This window comes from Macrobrachium nipponense, chromosome 22 (genome assembly GCF_015104395.2).
Source record: "Macrobrachium nipponense isolate FS-2020 chromosome 22, ASM1510439v2, whole genome shotgun sequence".
Lineage (NCBI taxonomy): Eukaryota > Metazoa > Arthropoda > Malacostraca > Decapoda > Palaemonidae > Macrobrachium > Macrobrachium nipponense.
Genome location: NC_087213.1, coordinates 45,681,227 through 45,699,694, shown reverse-complemented (window position 1 = coordinate 45,699,694; position 18,468 = coordinate 45,681,227). Strand labels below are relative to the sequence as shown.

The 18,468-nt window shown below is 36.0% G+C and overlaps 1 protein-coding gene across 1 annotated transcript in view; it reads right to left on the bottom strand.

Moving 5' to 3' along the window:
* LOC135198623 (interferon alpha-inducible protein 27-like protein 2) overlaps nt 1-18,468 on the bottom strand; it is an 83,077-nt gene that overhangs the window by 2,319 nt on the left and 62,290 nt on the right. The window contains exons 3-4 of the mRNA XM_064226380.1: nt 15,804-15,872; nt 967-1,073 (exon numbers count right to left, since the gene is read on the bottom strand). Coding sequence (XP_064082450.1) covers nt 967-1,073; nt 15,804-15,861 — 165 coding nt within the window. The 5' untranslated portion in view covers nt 15,862-15,872. The remainder of the gene's footprint in view (nt 1-966; nt 1,074-15,803; nt 15,873-18,468) is intronic.

Below are 18,468 nucleotides of genomic sequence, written 5' to 3'. Positions count from 1 at the left end.
AGAAATTTTGCTACATGAATAAACAGAACCCTTTTAAAGGTTAAATGACACCCAAGAAATTGCTACCTATATAAATACACACACACTCTCCTAAACCTTTTTAAAGGTTAAATGACACTCAAGGAATTGCTATTAAACTTTTAAAGGTTAAATGACACTGAAGAAATTGCTACCTATATAAATACACACACTCTCATAAAGCCTTTAAAGGTTAAATGACACTCAAGAAATTGCTTTTCAGATTTAGAGCAACACTTTTGAGATTTAGACTATTCAAACCGTTTGTGAATTAGCCGGTGACCCGTACATTGTCAGTTTCATCAGGGTAGCGTCAGGATCAGGGTAAGCTATTCAAGCCATTAAGAGCATCCCTTAGACCTGTGAGAGGCAGAGTGTGTGTGTGTGTGTGTGTGTGTGTGTGTGTGTGTGTGTGTGTGTGTGTGTGTGTGTGTGTGTGTGTGTGTGTGTGTTGTTGTTGTTGTTGTTGTTACTCAACCTGTCACTGTGAAGGATTGGCATTCTTACACTTTGACCTATTCTTCTCTCCCACGGGTATTCTGCATTGTCCCCTCTCCTAAACTGGAACTTGAACTACTTTAAGATTTATGGGTTCATGTGTTTTACATTAAAAATCGGTTCTCCACATATCAAATAGCCATAAATCTTTCAGCTGGTGGTTGGCACATAGGAATGACACCTCCTCCATCTACTTTGGGGCCAGTGGAGTGAAAACTGAGCATGCACAATGGGTCTCCTCTCCTTGGATGATGTATTCAACTGGTGTGAGTGGAGCCATAAAATGCATATCAAGAAGTTTGTGAAAAATGTATTTATTTTACAAACATATATTTCATTTCAACCTCATAAGTGTTTAAATTTTTAGACAGGAAAATAATGACAACCGTTTTTACATGAATGTCGGTTTTGGAAAGGTCACCTTCAAAATATACAGATCAAATTACTCACCATACCACCAGCAGGCACACCTCCTCCAGATAATACTGGTGCTAAGGCCACCATCTGAGAAGGAAGCAACGGGGCTAAAACACCTCCGAAGGCTGTAAATCCCATAGCTGGAAACAGACAAAATATTTGTTAAGCACATTAAGCATTGTGCAAATTCAGTTCTATAACGACTATATGGACCTTTTAAAGTAGTCTTTTATAGTACTGTAAGACGTTTTTATTTCAAACCTGACTGGCTACATTTTAGCTATTTTACATTACCCTAAAAAACAACCACAAGAAACCAAACCTGGAGGGGAAACAGTAAACTAGAGTAATCCGTTTTATTATTATATTTTTTTTTCGATGTGTCTGACGAGTCAATTCCTCAATCCTGCTAATTCTTTACAAATCCGTCAACAAATCTATCATACACTGACTTTTTACGTGTGTGTGTGTATATATATATGTGTGTGTACACGTACATGTACATACACATGTATATTATATATATGTGTGTGTGTGTGTATGTATGTATGTATGTATGTATATATATATATATATATATATATATGTAATATATATATATATATATATATATATATATAGTATTTTATATATTATATATATATATATCTATATAGTATATATATATTAATTTATATATATATATATATTACTGACTTTTTGCTTCGATAAGGGGCTTATTGGTACTCATCAGTAAAATTTGATTCCTTCTTTTTCATATACGAAGGCCGAGTTGTTTATTTGCGTCTTCTCCCGTTGCCTTTGTTAAATGCAGGTGTTGAACAGTGGGTTTGTTTGTGCAGTTCACAAATCACCTCCCTTAAGGAAAGAACTCGACTGATTTCGGCTTCTTCGGTAGTTTGTTCCTGTAGTGGTCTTTCTAGTACATGTTTTGTTCGGGGCCCCTTTTCAAAATATTGTTTAAGGCCCCGAAAGCCATCATGCCCTCTTTAGAACTGCCTCACTGTCGTGTCGTTAGTTGGAATCGTTGGAGGCCTTAATGTCACATAAAATGTTATGCTAGCCTTCTGTGCATTTCCTGTTTTTGAAGGGCAACCCTTTTCAATTATCCATAGCGTGTTTGTCTTCGTGATACCATTACGACACAGTGCTGCACCCAAAGTGTGTACGAATATGCTGTGTGTGTGTGTGTGTATTTTATATATATATATATATATATATATATATATATATATATATATGAATAACTTGATCACGAAGTATATAAAACGTGATGCTATGTATAAATAAAGGTTTTTTTGCCACAAAGGAAAAAAATGAAAAAGCGAGATAGCCAAGTACTTTCGGTCCTGTTCGGGCCCTTTACTGAGGCAAACTGATTTTACAAAGAACAACATAGTCAAAAGAAGGCTTAATATACAAACTGACACTACCAGATTAGCCATAAGGGCGATTTTCACTCTACAGAAAGGAGGAGTCGCCAGAGGCTAGCCACACCTTGAAGGATACCCACAGTAAACAAGTGATTCTTCCAGAAAACAGTACATTTTGAAAAAAACACTGGAGCATATACAATCATGAATTTTACACAAATTTTCCCAACAAAAATTATTATTAATGAAAAGACGAAAGAAAATATAAATATATATATATCGAGCAAGAGAAAGAGGGAGAGAGAATATCGAACCAGAGAGAGAGAGAGAAAGACAGAGAGAGAGAGAAAGAAATAATAACTATATACATGTGGGACTAATTTATTAGTTGTTCATTTATTTTGAGGTCTTTCATAAACATCTTACAAATATATGGGTCCAAATGGTACATTCCCAGACTAAGATTTAGGTTGTTTTTATTAGTGATTTGTATAATTGCCGATTCCAGTAAATTTCTTGAAACATAATCATTAGATCTAGCAATTACAGAGGTATCACCCCAATTAATACAATGAGATTTTTCACTCAGATGGATAAACAGTGCATTTGAAGTCTGGGTTGTTCTAACTGAATATATATGTTGCTTTATACGTACACATAAATTTTTACTTGACTGACCAACGTAAAACGAAGGGCAATCCTTACAAGGAATTTTGTAAATGATGTTATTTGTTACGGGACTATTCTTAATTAACATATCTTTAATGGCATTGTTATAAGAGAACACTACATTAACATTAAACGATTTAAATATTGATTTTATGTTTTCAAATCCACGAAAATAAGGTACGCTAAGTACATTTTTAGGCATTTCTTTTTCATTAATAGCAACATTATAAAACTTTTTGTGAGCTTTTTGATAACATAAATCAATTAAATGAGGTGGGTAGCAGAGATCGTTTCCAATCTTTTTTATGTATTCTATTTCTTGGTCCAGATATTGTGGACGCGTGATACGCAAAGCGCGTAGGAACATAGAAGGAAAAATTGAAATTTTAATATTAAGATGGTGGCCAGAATAAAAATGTACATATGTTAAATTATTTGTGGGTTTTCTATAAATACTGAATTTGCATTGGAAAGATTCTCTATGTATTAATACATCTAGGAAAGGGATGACATTGTTATTTTCAATTTCAACAGTGAATTTTATGGATGGCACTAAATTATTCAATTTAGACAGTAAATCATTTACATCGATACCACCAGGTAAGACTACTAAGATATCATCGACATATCGGTACCATTTTAAGGGGATTAGTTATATTCGGGAGGTGTTGTCTCTCAAAAAATTCCATATATAAGTTTGAAAGGAGAGGTGATAAAGGGTTACCCATGGCCATACCAAATATTTGTTGGTAATATTCTCCATTAAAAATAAATCTGCAATCACAAATACATAACTTAATTAAGGATATTATGTGACTAATGGACATAGGCAATTCATGCAGTACAAGTTCATTACTTAAATATTCTAGCACAGAGTCAATAGGTCAGTCAAGTAAAAATTTATGTGTACGTATAAAGCAACATATGTATTCAGTTAGAACAGCCCAGACTTCAAATGCACGTTTATCCATCTGAGTTGAAAAAAATCTCATTGTATTAATTGGGGGTGATACCTCGGTAATTGCTAGATTCTATTTGATTATGTTTCAAGAATTTACTGGAATCGGCAATTATACAAATCACTAATAAAAAACAACCTAAATCTTAGTCTGGGAATGTACCATTTGGACCCATATATTTGTAAGATGTTTATGAAGGACCTCAAAATAAATGAACAACTAATAAATTAGTCCCACATGTATATAGTTATTATTTCTCTCTCTCTCTCTCTCTCTCTCTCTCTCTCTCATCTCACTCTCTCTCTCTACTCTCTATCTCTCTCTATGGTTCGATATTCTCTCTCCCTCTTTCTCTTGCTCGATATATATATAATTTATATTTTCTTTCGTCTTTTCATTAATAATAATTTTTGTTGGGAAAATTTGTGTAAAAATTCATATTAAATTGTATATGCTCCAGTGTTTTTTTCAAAATGTACTGTTTTCTGGAAGAATCACTTGTTTACTGCGGTATCCTTCAAGGTGTGGCTAGCCTCTGGCGACTCCTCCTTTCTGTAGAGTGAAAATCGCCCTTATGGCTAATCTGGTAGTGTCAGTTTGTATATTAAGCCTTCTTTTGACTATGTTGTTCTTTGTAAAATCAGTTTGCCTCAGTAAAGGGCCCGAACAGGACCGAAAGTACTTGGCTATCTCGCTTTTTCATTTTTTCCTTCGTGGCAAAAAACCTTTATATATATATATATATTATATATATATATATATATATATATATATATATATATATATATATATATATATATAATATATATATATATATATATATATATGTATGTATGTATGTATGTACATGTATATATGAATGTATGTATATATGTATATAGTGTATGGTATATGAATGTATGTATGTATGTATATATATGGTATGTATAGTATATATATGGTATGAAATGTATGTATGATGTATATGTATATGTATATGTATATATATATATATATATATTAAATATACATATATATATATGTATGTATGTATGTATGTATATGTATATATATGTATGTATGTATGTATGTATGTGTATATATATATATATATATATATATATATATATATATATATATATATATATATATATATATATATATATATATATATATATATATTAGATGCATAATTTGATATATAATCAAATAAATGGGTTTGATAACCTTAGTACTCGCTGGCTAGAGACAGGTGCAAAACAGTGGATTCCTCAAGATGCTGATTTGAGACACAAAATCGAAAACCTGTCAGTCGCGGGATGATGAGATGCGAGATACGAGATAAACCGTTAGGAAAGCTTACTTCAAGTCACTTCAGATTGCCAAATACGTGCGCTAGATTAAACATGTACATGAGAAAATGAAAACTCACTGAATACACTAGTGTGTGCGCGTTTGTGTGTTTAGTAGCATACGTGTATCTGTACATCTGTTGGTCAGCGTACATATGTATGTTTGTAAGACGAAATAGATGGAATAAAAACCCCAAGTGAGTGATTAAGCAGACATTACTGACATTGATTGCGTGTGGAAACATACCGTAGAGGAAGGCGTTAAGATCCATCGGAAAAGGTAAAGTGAAAAAGACTTTGTAAAGTTATACCTTTTTTGTAGTGACATTTAGTTCAGTTTCTAGAGAAAGGGAAGTTAGATGCGACACTCATTTATTAATGAACTTTAACATTTCATTGTTTGATAATTATATTCTCATTTTCAGATGGATTCGAAGCCACCATTTAAAAAATGGATTCTCAAGACTTGTGTTGACAGTTATTGATAAAGACTAATGAATATCTGGACAGAAGTAGATAAGGGGGAACATATGCAATATGAATTTGTGAAAGAGTAATAGTGATTTGATGAGTTTCTTTGGGATTTTCTTTGGCTCATTTTATTTCATTTTCATGTTAGCTATTTGGGAAATAAAGACTATATTTTTGTAATAGCTGGAGTTTGAATTTGCCTAGAGTTTTAATAATAGATTTTCAGCTAGCTTCAGGGGCAGCATTCTAAGAGACTAGGACACTGAGAAATAGGTTCGTTTTCAGTTAGGAGTTCTCTCCAATTATTTAAACGAGGGTCATTTTGACTCTTGTTATAGTGGTGGCCGTGGTTAAAAGGCATGCAAGCCTATAGATTACATTTCTGGAGAGATTCTGGAGAGACTAGGGTTAGATAGATTAGGTATATGTTAGGGAAAAGTGGTTATAATTATGCATATTTGGCAACCCACTCTCTATTGCAGACAAAAGGGGGTTTTAAGTTGTAGTCAACAGAATTCGGGTGTCAGCCGGGTAGTTGGCAGTGCTGTTGGATAGTGCTAAGTATAGGACGTGTCTTAAGGGGAGGGGAGTGATAAAATGATAACGGGAATTAATTGCACATGGTTGCAAGTGTAACTAAATATTACATGTTAAGGCAAGAGCAAATAACTTCGTGTTGGCGTGTCGCAACCTACGAGGACATAAGTGTTAAAGTTTATGTTTGTTTTACCGGGTTTTTTATTTTTTGATGGTGTTAACAATTTGCTCAAAAGTGCATTTCATTTTGGTGTCCCTGCAGAATTCATCGGACATTAGGGGTTTGTCGTAAGTGCAATGCATGGGAAAAAGTAGTAGGACATGTTTCATTTTTCTATGTGAGCATGAGAAAGAGACTGCTGATAGAATGGGCTGCGCCAAGCTCAGCAAATCTTCTCAGACGGAAGGACGGCAGTACGTTTTCTTTCTCTTGCTCTTTCCTGTTTTCTGTTGGGCATAGTGACAAACATTGGATCAGCTGATTGACCTTGAATCTGAGAAGCAGTAACTCGGAACAGTAATGGTTTATTGGGAATTGGTGCATGCAATTTTCTTTTATTGGTGAATGATACTTCATTACTTCAGTGTTGGTGGCTTGTGTGGGGATAAATAAATCGATGTTATTGAGGTCGGGGCAAATCCTGAATTATAATAGTTTAAGCTTCGGGGCAAATCCTGAATTATAAAAGTTTAAGTTTCTCTGAGGAAGGCAAAATGGCCAAAGCAGGTAACAGTCAAACTTTGGTGCATAAGATAACTAACAAATGCAGGAGTCGGCCCTTTTCGAGGCATTGTTGATGGCGTTCTATCCCAACTAGTGCAAATTTTTATTGAGGGAGTGAATAACTACTTAAATGCCAAGGGAATTAAAAAGGATGCAGAGGCATTCACAGAGTCAAAATCCTTGTTAGATTTCAATAAAGGGGATTTGCCATTCAGATGCCGTAGTTTCCAATGCATAGGGAACAAAGGAATACAGAGATAAGGAGAGGGATTTAAGAGGAATGTACAAGATTAGGAAAGGGACAACAAGCCTTATTGAGCATAGCTCAAAACTTTTTGACTTGGCGGGAGAAATGGATACAGAAATTGGAAAGGTCCACATGGGTAAATGGGAATCATATCTTACACAAATTAATACATTTTTCTCAGCTTCTGCACGACGTCCCGGATGCCATCCTAGTTAGTTTTGATGAAATGAGGAATTGATTTATTCCCAAATTCAGAAACATATGTCCAAATGTCCCACGGTAGATAGTACATTTTTTAATAGGACCTGTCCAAGAAATATGATGATAGAGACTCAGATTTTCCTTCTCCTCGTTTGTGTGCAAAAGTGGAATATAAGAGAGGATCGATCTATCAAGGGCAACAGCAGTTGCGTTGCTACAATTGTAATAAACCGGGGTACACAAAGAAAGTATGTAGAGTCAAATATTGTGGAATATGCAAAAGTGCTGATCACTTTTGGCAGGCTTGTCCATCTCAGAAACTGAGGGCAAAGGGCCAGACGGTGTGTGATGTGCAAGCCCATAGATTAAATACCCTAGGTTTTATAAAAATATGATTTACTCTTGGTGGGTGGTAGTGTTAATAGAACCATTTTTGGTGATAAATGGGGTTGCACTGGGCAACAAACTTTTACTGGGCCATCCTGCATGTAAGAGACACAGGATATCGGTCCATACAGGTGTTAGTGGTATAACAGTTGGAATACCAGGCGTTTTTATCCCATATGAGGATACAAGTGGAACTAAGGATACCGAGATTAATATGGGTAACAGTGAAAATGGGGATGCTTTTGGTGGTGATAATGGTAATGATACCAATGATATAGGGAGTGGTAACATCGGATCCCACACTGGTGATATGGGAAACAGTGGCGGGGATGTCGGTGATGATGATAAATGGGATATTGAGGGCCAAGGTGGTGACAACTTTGGTGGTTTTAACAATGGTGGTATGGGTGGTGATACTAATAATAATGTTGATACTGATACTAACAATGGGGTCCTGGTGGATGCAATGAGAACTACGGGTGGTGATATTTATGGGGACGTGGAACAGGGTGTTCTATCAGGGGATGTTATTTTAAATCCAGGTACAAAGACTATGGTAAAAGTCAGACTGAGGGAAGTGAAAAAGCCCAGGGAAGTATGTGTAATTGAGGGTAGCAAGAAACTAAGAGGGGTTATTAGCATCGTATTGATGAAAAGCGTATTAAACACTGGTGTTACATGGTTGGAATTATTGAACTGTAACGATACAGTTAGGAAATATCAGAAGAACACTTATGTGGTAGACCTCCAAGAATAGAGTAGTGATAGTGGTTCAGTGGCTATTGTAGAGGGGAAAACCGAGTTTTCAGAGGCAGAAATGCAATCAAGGAAGAAAATATTTAGAGAACATTTAGCTAATGCATAGAACAGGTAGAGAAAAAGGTCAGTAAATGGGAAGAGGAAGGAATTATTAAACACTGGTGTTACATGGTTGGAATTATTGAACTGTAACGATACAGTTAGGAAATATCAGAAGAACACTTATGTGGTAGACCTCCAAGAATGGAGTAGTGATAGGTTCAGTGGCTATGTAGAGGGGGAAAACCGACGGTTTCAGAGGCAGAAAATGCAATCAAGGAAGAAAATATTTAGAGAACATTTAGCTAATGCATAGAACAGGTAGAGAAAAAGGTCAGTAAATGGGAAGAGGAAGGAATTATTAGACCCAGTGTGTCTCCATACAACTTTCCTCTGTTAGCGATGCCTGAAAAAGGACGGTTCTGTCCGAGTATGCGTCGATTTTAAACGTTAGAACACGGCAGGTCCCTCTTAGCGAAAATAGCAAGGAATATACTGGCTTTTTCCAGTGCCCAAGGGACACTAAGAATTTACGGAGATGCCTTTTGGTTTGTCAGGTAGTCCTATGACTTTTACGAGGTTAGTAAGCACAGTTTTGCACGGGTTACTGGGTAAAATGTTTTTGTGTACATGGAAGATATATTAATTGCAACAGACTCGATCGAGCACCACATAGAAGTGCTTAAGGAAGTACTTTGGAGACTTGGGTTAGCAGGATTGAAAAATTAAGCTAGCTAAGTGTTCCTTTTTGAAGAACCATTACATATTCAAGTCATGTCATATCTAAAGAGGGAGTCAGAGTAAATGACGAAAAAGTCAAAGCAATTGCAGATATTCCTATCCCGAGGTCAAAAAGACAAATTACACCATTCCTGGGAATGGCGAGATATTTCCGCCGTTTCTTGAAAGGGCTTTCTAACATTGCAGCTCCTTTAACAGCAATGTTGCGGGAAGACATTCAATTTCATTTGGGAGAACTGCAACAAGTAGCTTTTCAGAAACTTAAGGACATATTAATGAATCCCCGGTTCTAAAATTTCCCGATTTCAGTGAACCATTAACATTAGTGACTGATGCCAGTCAGGTGGGTATAGGTGCTTGCCTTATGCAAAAATTTGATGGGAGGCTCCATCCTATAGCCTTCTATAGTAGGAAATTTAGGACAAGGGCAGCAATGAAAGACTAATGGCTACCGTAGACAAAGAAGCCTTTGCAATAGTATCAAGTTCAGTTCATTTTAAAATGTTACTAATGGGGAATGAAGTAGAAGTTCTTCCAGACCACAAGCCATTATTGGATCTTTTTAATAAACCTGATCTGTCATCCAAAAGAGCTTCATGGTTCTCTTAACTATCAGGGACTTTGATGCAAAGCTCTAATATATAGAAAGCAAGTTAAATGTAGTCGCAGATGCCCTTAGTAGTTTTTATGATACGTTGATACTAAGGATTTCAAGTTGGGGTAGTTACTAGTGATTCTATACAATGGGATATAAGTCTCATAGAGCAAAGGCAAGATGAGGATGAAATTTTGGCAGACACTAAAGCGTTCCTCCGAGGGGAATCAGTCAGGAAAGGTTATAAGTTACCTTTTCAGGTTTAGAATTTAGAAGGTAATTTGTCGGTCAGGAAAATTAAATATAAATTAAGGACTAGTGAAAGTAAAGGAGACATGACACAAGACCATGATTCCAAAAGTCCTAATTTCAGTAGTTTTAGATATAGTACATTGCAGGTTTGGTTGTCCACATTTGGGGGTAGAAATAACATATAATGAGTTGTGTAATAAGTATATTTGGAAAAGTATGTGGAAAGATGTGGAAATTTTTGTGAAAACGTGTACAGTGTGCAATGCTTGCAAATCCACAAGGGTAACTTCTTGCAAATTAGGGTCATATCCGATACCAAGTTGACCTTTACAGAGAATACATATGAATATCTTAGGAAATTATTGTGAAACAAGATCCGCAAATAGGTATATGTCAGTAATAATAGATGAACTAACAAGGACAGTAGAAATTTTTCCACTTAAGCATAAAACGGCCAAAGAAGTAGCTGTAGCATTTTTCAATGGGGTCATCTGCAGATATGGCTCACGCGAGGTTTTGTTGACCGCTAATGGTAGAGATTTTGTAAACAGGACTTTAGATTGTTTAGCAGAAGTCATGGGGACACAGAAAGTACTAATTCCATACAGACCTGAAGCTAATGGGGTTATGTGATCGAGCCAACAGGAAAGTGCTCGAAACTCTCAGGAAGACTATAGGAGAAAACAATAGAAACTGGGATAGATACTTGATAAAGTTAGACTCTGGGATAGATATATTGATATAGTTAGACTAACATTAATACTACTATGGTCAGTGATTCCACTAAAATGTCTCAATTTGAAGCAAATCACGATTAAAATGTCCCAATTTGAAGCATTGTTTGGTTGCCAAGCGTGAGGCACATTTAATTTGCTAACAATAGCCCATCATGGAAGATACAATTGAAGCATTAATTTCCACAGCAAAGGAGAGACATGCTTGTCTCATCCATAATCTCGAGGGCAAGACCCGAGAAATGGTGGAAAGAAGCAATGAGAAATCATTATATGTTAAAATTGCCATTGGAGATAATGTATTCCTAAAAATCAATGTGAGAAATGAACTAAATTACAAGTTCGGTCCAAAGTTTGAGGGTCCTCTAGAGTTATCAAAGAAAAGAAAGGAAGCAGATTTGTGGTCTTAGATGAAAAGAAAAGTTGGTCGAAATCGACATATATATCAAAGATGAAGAGGACAGGAAAATGATAAAAAGGAGACACTGTGCAGTTGCATTTTCTTTAGATTTTGCAAATGGATGACGAAATATGATCACAACTGTGGCAATTTGTTGAAAAAACCCAAGGTAATTATTTTAATAATGGAAAAATGGGGTGGACAATGTGGGCAAATACTGTGCAGTTGAAAAATATAAGGAATTCTTCTGTTGATGACTTTTGGTCATCAACAGAATGATGATACCTGGTGATAATTTTTGGTTATTTGGGAATTCCTGGTGGTGGTGATTTTTTTTTTTTTTTTTTTTTGGGGGGGGGGATGATTTCTGGTGGTTATTTCGATGTTAAATTTTTGGTGGCTCTGATTTTGGTGGTGATCTGTGGTTTTATGAGCCAATGGAGTGGTGACTGTGGTTCTTTGTGGCATTATGGCTCTTGGGGGGTGGTACTGGTGCATTGCGGTTTTACGTTTCACCTGGTAAGATGTATTCTATGAGGTTATATTCACCAGTGGTTTGGTTATATTTGACGGTATGTAGTATGTTGTGTATATGTAATTTGTGGATTGTGGTTTCCTGTGGTTTTATATCCCAACGAGGTGATTTCTTGGGGGTTATATACATGTGGCAGTATCACAAATAGTTTACTTTGAGGTATATTTGGCAGTGTTTAAATGGCTTAGGATTTAGCCTATTGTGGTATATTTTATATTGATAGTTATATAACAGGATTTTTTTTAGGACAATTTTGGGTACTTTTGTGGTAACAATGAGGATGTCCTGAGGATAATTTTAAGGTTTAATGTGGTTCTGTGGTATCAGTGAAGATTTATCGAGGATTCTCAGCGAGGATTAAAGGAAGATTTGGGGCCAATTTAAGGAATGATGATTTCGGGATTTGAGTCTGACTAGACAAGTTGATGGTGCAATTTGAGGACATGTTGAATAAACAGGTGGTTTGGTGCTGACAATGCTGTGGAATGATACTGATATGATGCAGCAGCAATTTAGATGGTGATACAACTACATTTTGTAATGGGCAAAGAGTTGAATTATTATTTTTTTTTTTAAGGGAAACTTGTAATCGGGATTAAGTGGTTTTTATGGTAACTTTTACATTGGATTTCTATTATAGAGAGGAGGTAGAATTTTCTTGAGTTACAAAGATAGAAGGGATATTCAACATTATGTTTGATGGAAGTTAGCTGTATAAACTACAGGGGTTTTGCTGTGTAAACATTATGGGGGTTTTGACAGTACACTTGTCAGATACGGGGTTAATAATGAGTGGTCAAATAGTGATAAAGATTTTCCTAGTAAGCTTTTTATTTTTTTTTTTTAAAAGGGGGGGGAGGGGGTCAATAGATACAGACCATATTTATTTTAGTGAGGAATTTGTCTTCAACAATTGACTATGAGATTGGGTATGTTAGTTCATGACAGATTCGTGTGTTGAAGCAAGACTATTTTTTTTAATATCATGTAGACTTGTCGAGGAGTCAGTTAGAACCCTACTGACGACGAAACACGGACACACAATGACACTAGAGAATTCCCAAGCTCACATGAGTGGTGACAATGAAAACAACTTGGGATCTACTGCAACGGGTGTTGCGACGAGGTCACAGGTCGCCATTGCAGGGACAATTTATCGCCGATGGGTCGTCTCAGGAAAATTCTGGGACAAATCAGGAGCCTGCAAGACGCATTTGCATGGGAGTCGCCAAATATTTAAAGTCCAGCAACGAGGAAGCCGCTACAGTTCCTTTAATGGAAACTGGCGAATCTACAGTTTATCAATGAGGCTGTTAGGACACACACCTACAGGGGCACTACATGGCGGTAAACATTCCGCCTACACTGGAGGTGAATTTTCCTTCGCCGAACGCTACACAGTTCCAGTGATTGCCGTTATGGTAGAGATAATGATGTTCAATGTGTGTTGCAGGAACCATCAAAATTTGGATGCAGCCGACGGGGTAGGAGAACCACAGCAGCAGAAGTTCTGAATCATGTGGCAAGTTTAAGACATTATGAACTAGTATATGCCAGTAGCCAATGCTGCGTTCGACAGGTGTGCACGTGTAGGCGGCCGAGCCATCTTAAGGCACTGGTTAGATGCGTAAGTGTGTATATATTAAACACAAGTATAAAACATGCCAGTCGCAGAATAACGAGATGCGAGCGCATTCCAGAGATACGAGGTCAACCGCTAGGAAAGGTCACTTCACATCAAGTACATGCGCGCTAGATTAATCATGTACATGGGAAAATAGAAACGCACAGAATGGGTTAGCGTGCGTTTGTAAGACAAAATAGGTGGAATAAATAAACCCTTGTGAGTGGAGTGATAAGCAGACATTACCTGATATTGGTTGCGTGTGGAAACTGAGTTCAGTTCTAGAGAAAGGGAACTAGCATGCGACACTCATTTATTGACTAACTTTAACATTCAATTGTTTGATAATTATATTCTCATTTTCAGATGGAATCTCTAGACTTGAGTTGACAGTTATTGATATAGACTAATGAATAGCCGGACAGAAGTAGATAAGGGGGAACTTATCTAATAAAAATTCGTGAAAGAGTAATAGTGATTTAGGAACTTATCTAATAAGAATTCGTGAGAGTAATAGTGATTTGATGAGTTTCGCTGGGATTTTCTTTGATTCATTTGATTTCATTTTCATGTTAGCTAATTGGGAAATAAAGACCATATTTTTGTAATAGCAGGAGTCTGAATTCGCTTAGAGTTTTAATTATTGATTTTCAGCTAGCTACAGGGGCGACATTCGAAGTGATGATGCCACTCAGAGGTAGGTTCGTTGCCAGTTAGGAGTTCTCTCCTATTATTTAAACGAGAGTTATTTTGACTCTCCTTATATAAATATAAAAATATATAAATATATAAATCTAAAAATATAATATAGATATATATGTATAATATATAATATATATATATATATATATATATATATTATATATTATATATATATATATATATTTATATATATACATACATATATGTATATATATATATATATATATATATACGTGTGTGTGTGTGTGTTTCACCCTTACGACAGCTGTCGCAACAGACGGAGTGAGTTGCTGCAGCTGCCGAAGTAGGGTGTTTCTGGCCTTTCCCCAGAGTCGATGCCTCCGTCACCTCCAAGGTCTGGTGTAGCCAGGCACTGGAGGAAGAAGAAGAAGAAGGGATGCACCAAATTCACCAAGTAACCTGAGAGCCACATGCTCTCCTTGGCGCCTGTGTCCTAGGTACAGTGCCACATTCAATTGCAGTGCTCCTGGCAACTACCCTGAGTAGGTAGCCAGCTTGACCTCTGCCCAGAAGACTAACATTTTAACCTCTAGCAAACTTGTACTACTAACCAGGACTTAATTATCGTAATCGCACCATCCACTTCTCATCCTGGTACTCTCCTAATCACTCACCTACCATCACGCATCACTTACTCACACATTACGTATTTTACCTCTACAGGTTAATCAACGTCAATTATTGCATACCCCATTCGGACATGATTTCGTCCGCTTTGATGCTCCACACCAAGAGGCCTCCAGGTGCGTCTGTTACATTCATATAGCCAGTGCTTTTCCTCCGAGCCAAAACATCTCTCACTCGTTTCCATATGGTAGCATAAAAACATAAAAGAGAATAATCAGGGTACAGTGAAATTAGAGAGAGAATTGAGCTTTGGTGTGCACGTCAAATTTAAGATTCAAAGAAACTCATCAGCCACCGGACGCTTGCGAGACTGCAGAGCGGGCAACAGCCATACACTTGTCGTGATAGAAATTTTAAGACTGCCATAAATTACTTAGATTTGAATCTTAAGTTTGCAACTTGTGTAACTGTTAACTTGTATTCTTTGCAATAGTAAAGGAATAAAAAGTCTGGCGTTCGTCTCTCAAATCACTCCTGAGAGTAGACACTACTAATCCAGAACTACCAATTAAGAAGAATAATGACATGAAACATAGAACCAGATCGCAGAAGAGATAGAAATAGAAGCTGGTAAGAGCACACAAACTCTACTCATAAAGCATGTACAAATGAAGATATTCTGATTCCTGGATCAGACCATCTTAATTTTAACTTAATTTGAATATGGGGCTTATGACAAATTTCCAATATGTGAAAAAACGAGAAGAGGGCGCTGTAATTATAAAAAGGACAAAATCCAACAGTTGGTTGGATAGTCCATCTTCGAGCATATTTTAGTATCTCAGCTCTTCTTATTAAAACACTGCACACACAGCAGTTGAATTATTGTGCAAAACTGCCTTCTTGCGGTGTTAAGCAATATAATTTTATCAACACCGACTTCAAGACTACATTTTAGTGTAGATCTGTTGGATGTTCTACTGGTTTTAATCTTTTTCTTACCTGGCAAAAGAATAGGGGCAGCTACAACGGCCGCTGCTCCTCCAAGAATATACTCCATACTGCTGGTACCTGGAAAACAAAGAGCAAATCATATTTTATACCTCCATAATAAGTATCACCTATCAGTTGGTAATTATATTTACGTTGGCCTTTTATGAAAATGTCTGCGCACTATTACTCAGTAAATCGATCTCTTCACGCAATGCATGCAACATCGACGCACTAAAGTGAACATATCCTGGAGAGAGGGTAGATCAATGTGACTTGTGAATGTGGAGACAACTAAAGAGATACCTGCGGAGACAGTAATTCTTACAGGCAATTAAAATTCTTTTACTCGAATGCTTGTTTTATAAAATACTTGAAATATTTAGTTTATAAAATACTATCAAGTGTGTAGATAAGTGTAATACCGAGTCTAGGCCATATATTTGTCTTATTAATTATCATGTCATGGTTGTTAATATTGTCATTGATAGCTAGCTCCCTGTATGATGATTAGAACTTGCTACTGGTGTCGAGTGGAATACTAAATGTAAATGACAACCCTGTGGAAATTGTTAGAGAGAGAGAGAGAGAGAGAGAGAGAGAGAGAGAGAGAGAGAGAGAGAGAGAGAGAGAGAGAGAGAGAGACTTTCATCTAAAATTTATGGCAGTAGTACCCTTGACAAATTTGGTTTTCATTTTATCAAGATGTAGCGTTAAGAACTCGAAGTTGAGATCATTTATGATCGAGCGTACTTAAGTATGTAACTGTAACCAAGGGTATAGTTGCGCTCAAATTGCTCTGTTCGGGACGAGTACGGAAACATTAAGAGGGGAAAGGAATGCAGTTCCCCTTATATCTAATTTGAAATTACATATTTCTCCCTGTAAAAAGGTATGCACTTGTCCCAGTTTATAATGTACATGTAGCCACAGCAATTAATAGTGTTCCTTCATATTTTTACTTTGATGTAACTGCCAAATACCAAGAAATGTGTTGGTACTGTTACGTACGTTGCACCATGTTGAGTTTGTATCCGGTTGCAATGTACCACCCAACCGTGGGCTAACATGAAAATTAGACTTCCATATATTTATGAAAGTGTTACTCATTCCATATATTTATGAAAGTGTTACTCATTGAGTTAAATTCCACCTACGTTATGCATATAAAGTCAGGCTAGCTATTCGGTGTAACAAGATTGTCGTCTTACGTCAACCAGTACGTATAGGGGTCCAGTGTAAGACCCTCAGTACTGGTTCTCACAGTAATGGAAGGAATAAAACTAAGAATAAGTTGCTTTCACAATGTATCCACCTGCTATTAAGAAGAAATATTTTTTTTTTTTTTTTATAAATCCGTGGGAGCCATCCTTTCCCTCAACCTTAAACCTTAAGGAAGATTCGGCCGTCCCCGACGTAAAGTGCCTATTCCAGCTAACAACAGGCCTAAAATAGCCTAGGCCTATGAGGTATAGGTATCTTTGGTATTGGCTTATGCCAAGGTTTAAGTTGTGATGTATAGGCTAGACTGTGTTAATTGTCCTAAATTGTAATTGAATGGTTCAAGACACGACAATTGACATATCAGTGCTGTATACACATATATACAGAATAGTAAATACAGAGTACTAATATACTATATTACATAAACCATAACATATACAACATTACATACATACATAATATCTATATATATATATATATATATATATTGTAAATTGTAATTGAATGGTTCAAGACACGACAATTGACATATCAGTGCTGTATACACATATATACAGAATAGTAAATACAGAGTACTAATATACTAATATACATACATACATACATACTACATACATACATACATACATATATATATATATATATATATATATATATATTGTATGTATGTATATATATAGATATATACATACATACATATATATAATATACATTGTAAATGTATATGATTTACTGCATATAAAATGTAACTAAGGGCTGAGAAAATGAATATTCTAGTGCATAGGAAGTGTGAACACTAGACAACAGATGGCAGTAGCGCTTGCCGTAGGAGGCAGTCGCCAAGGATTGTGTAAAGTGGTATTGTTGGGTCCATGTCAGTCTAGCAGGTCTCTTGTATATAAAGACACTACAGGATGCATTTCGGGGGGTCGCAGGAAACAAGTGAACGTGTATCAAGTTTCTAAAGAAGAGAACTTGGTAATGTATTGTTTAGCCATTAAGAGGTTTTCTTGTGCGATGTAACTGTGGTTGCCACTAACTTTTTTGGAGTTACTATTTATATGAATAATGTTTAGTTGATGTGAAGCGTGTTGATAATCCGCAGTATAATTGGTGATGGGTAGGTTGTGAAGAATTGCTAACCGAAGGGTCGTTGCTTCTGCGTAACTCGTCCATAATTTGTGTTTATGTTCTGTTTTGTGGATTGAATTTGTGTTTACTAATTGTTAATAAAGTACTTTAAGTTTCAGTGGGTTTTCACTGCTTCCATATACTTTCTCCTTCTAATACATAATAATTATTTTTTTTCTATATACTAATTATTATCAAAGTACTTCAAGTTTCAGTGGGTTTTTACTGCTTCCATATGCTTTCTCCTTCTAATACATAATAATAAATATAACTATATATATACATTATATATTATATATAATTATATATGTATATATATTAT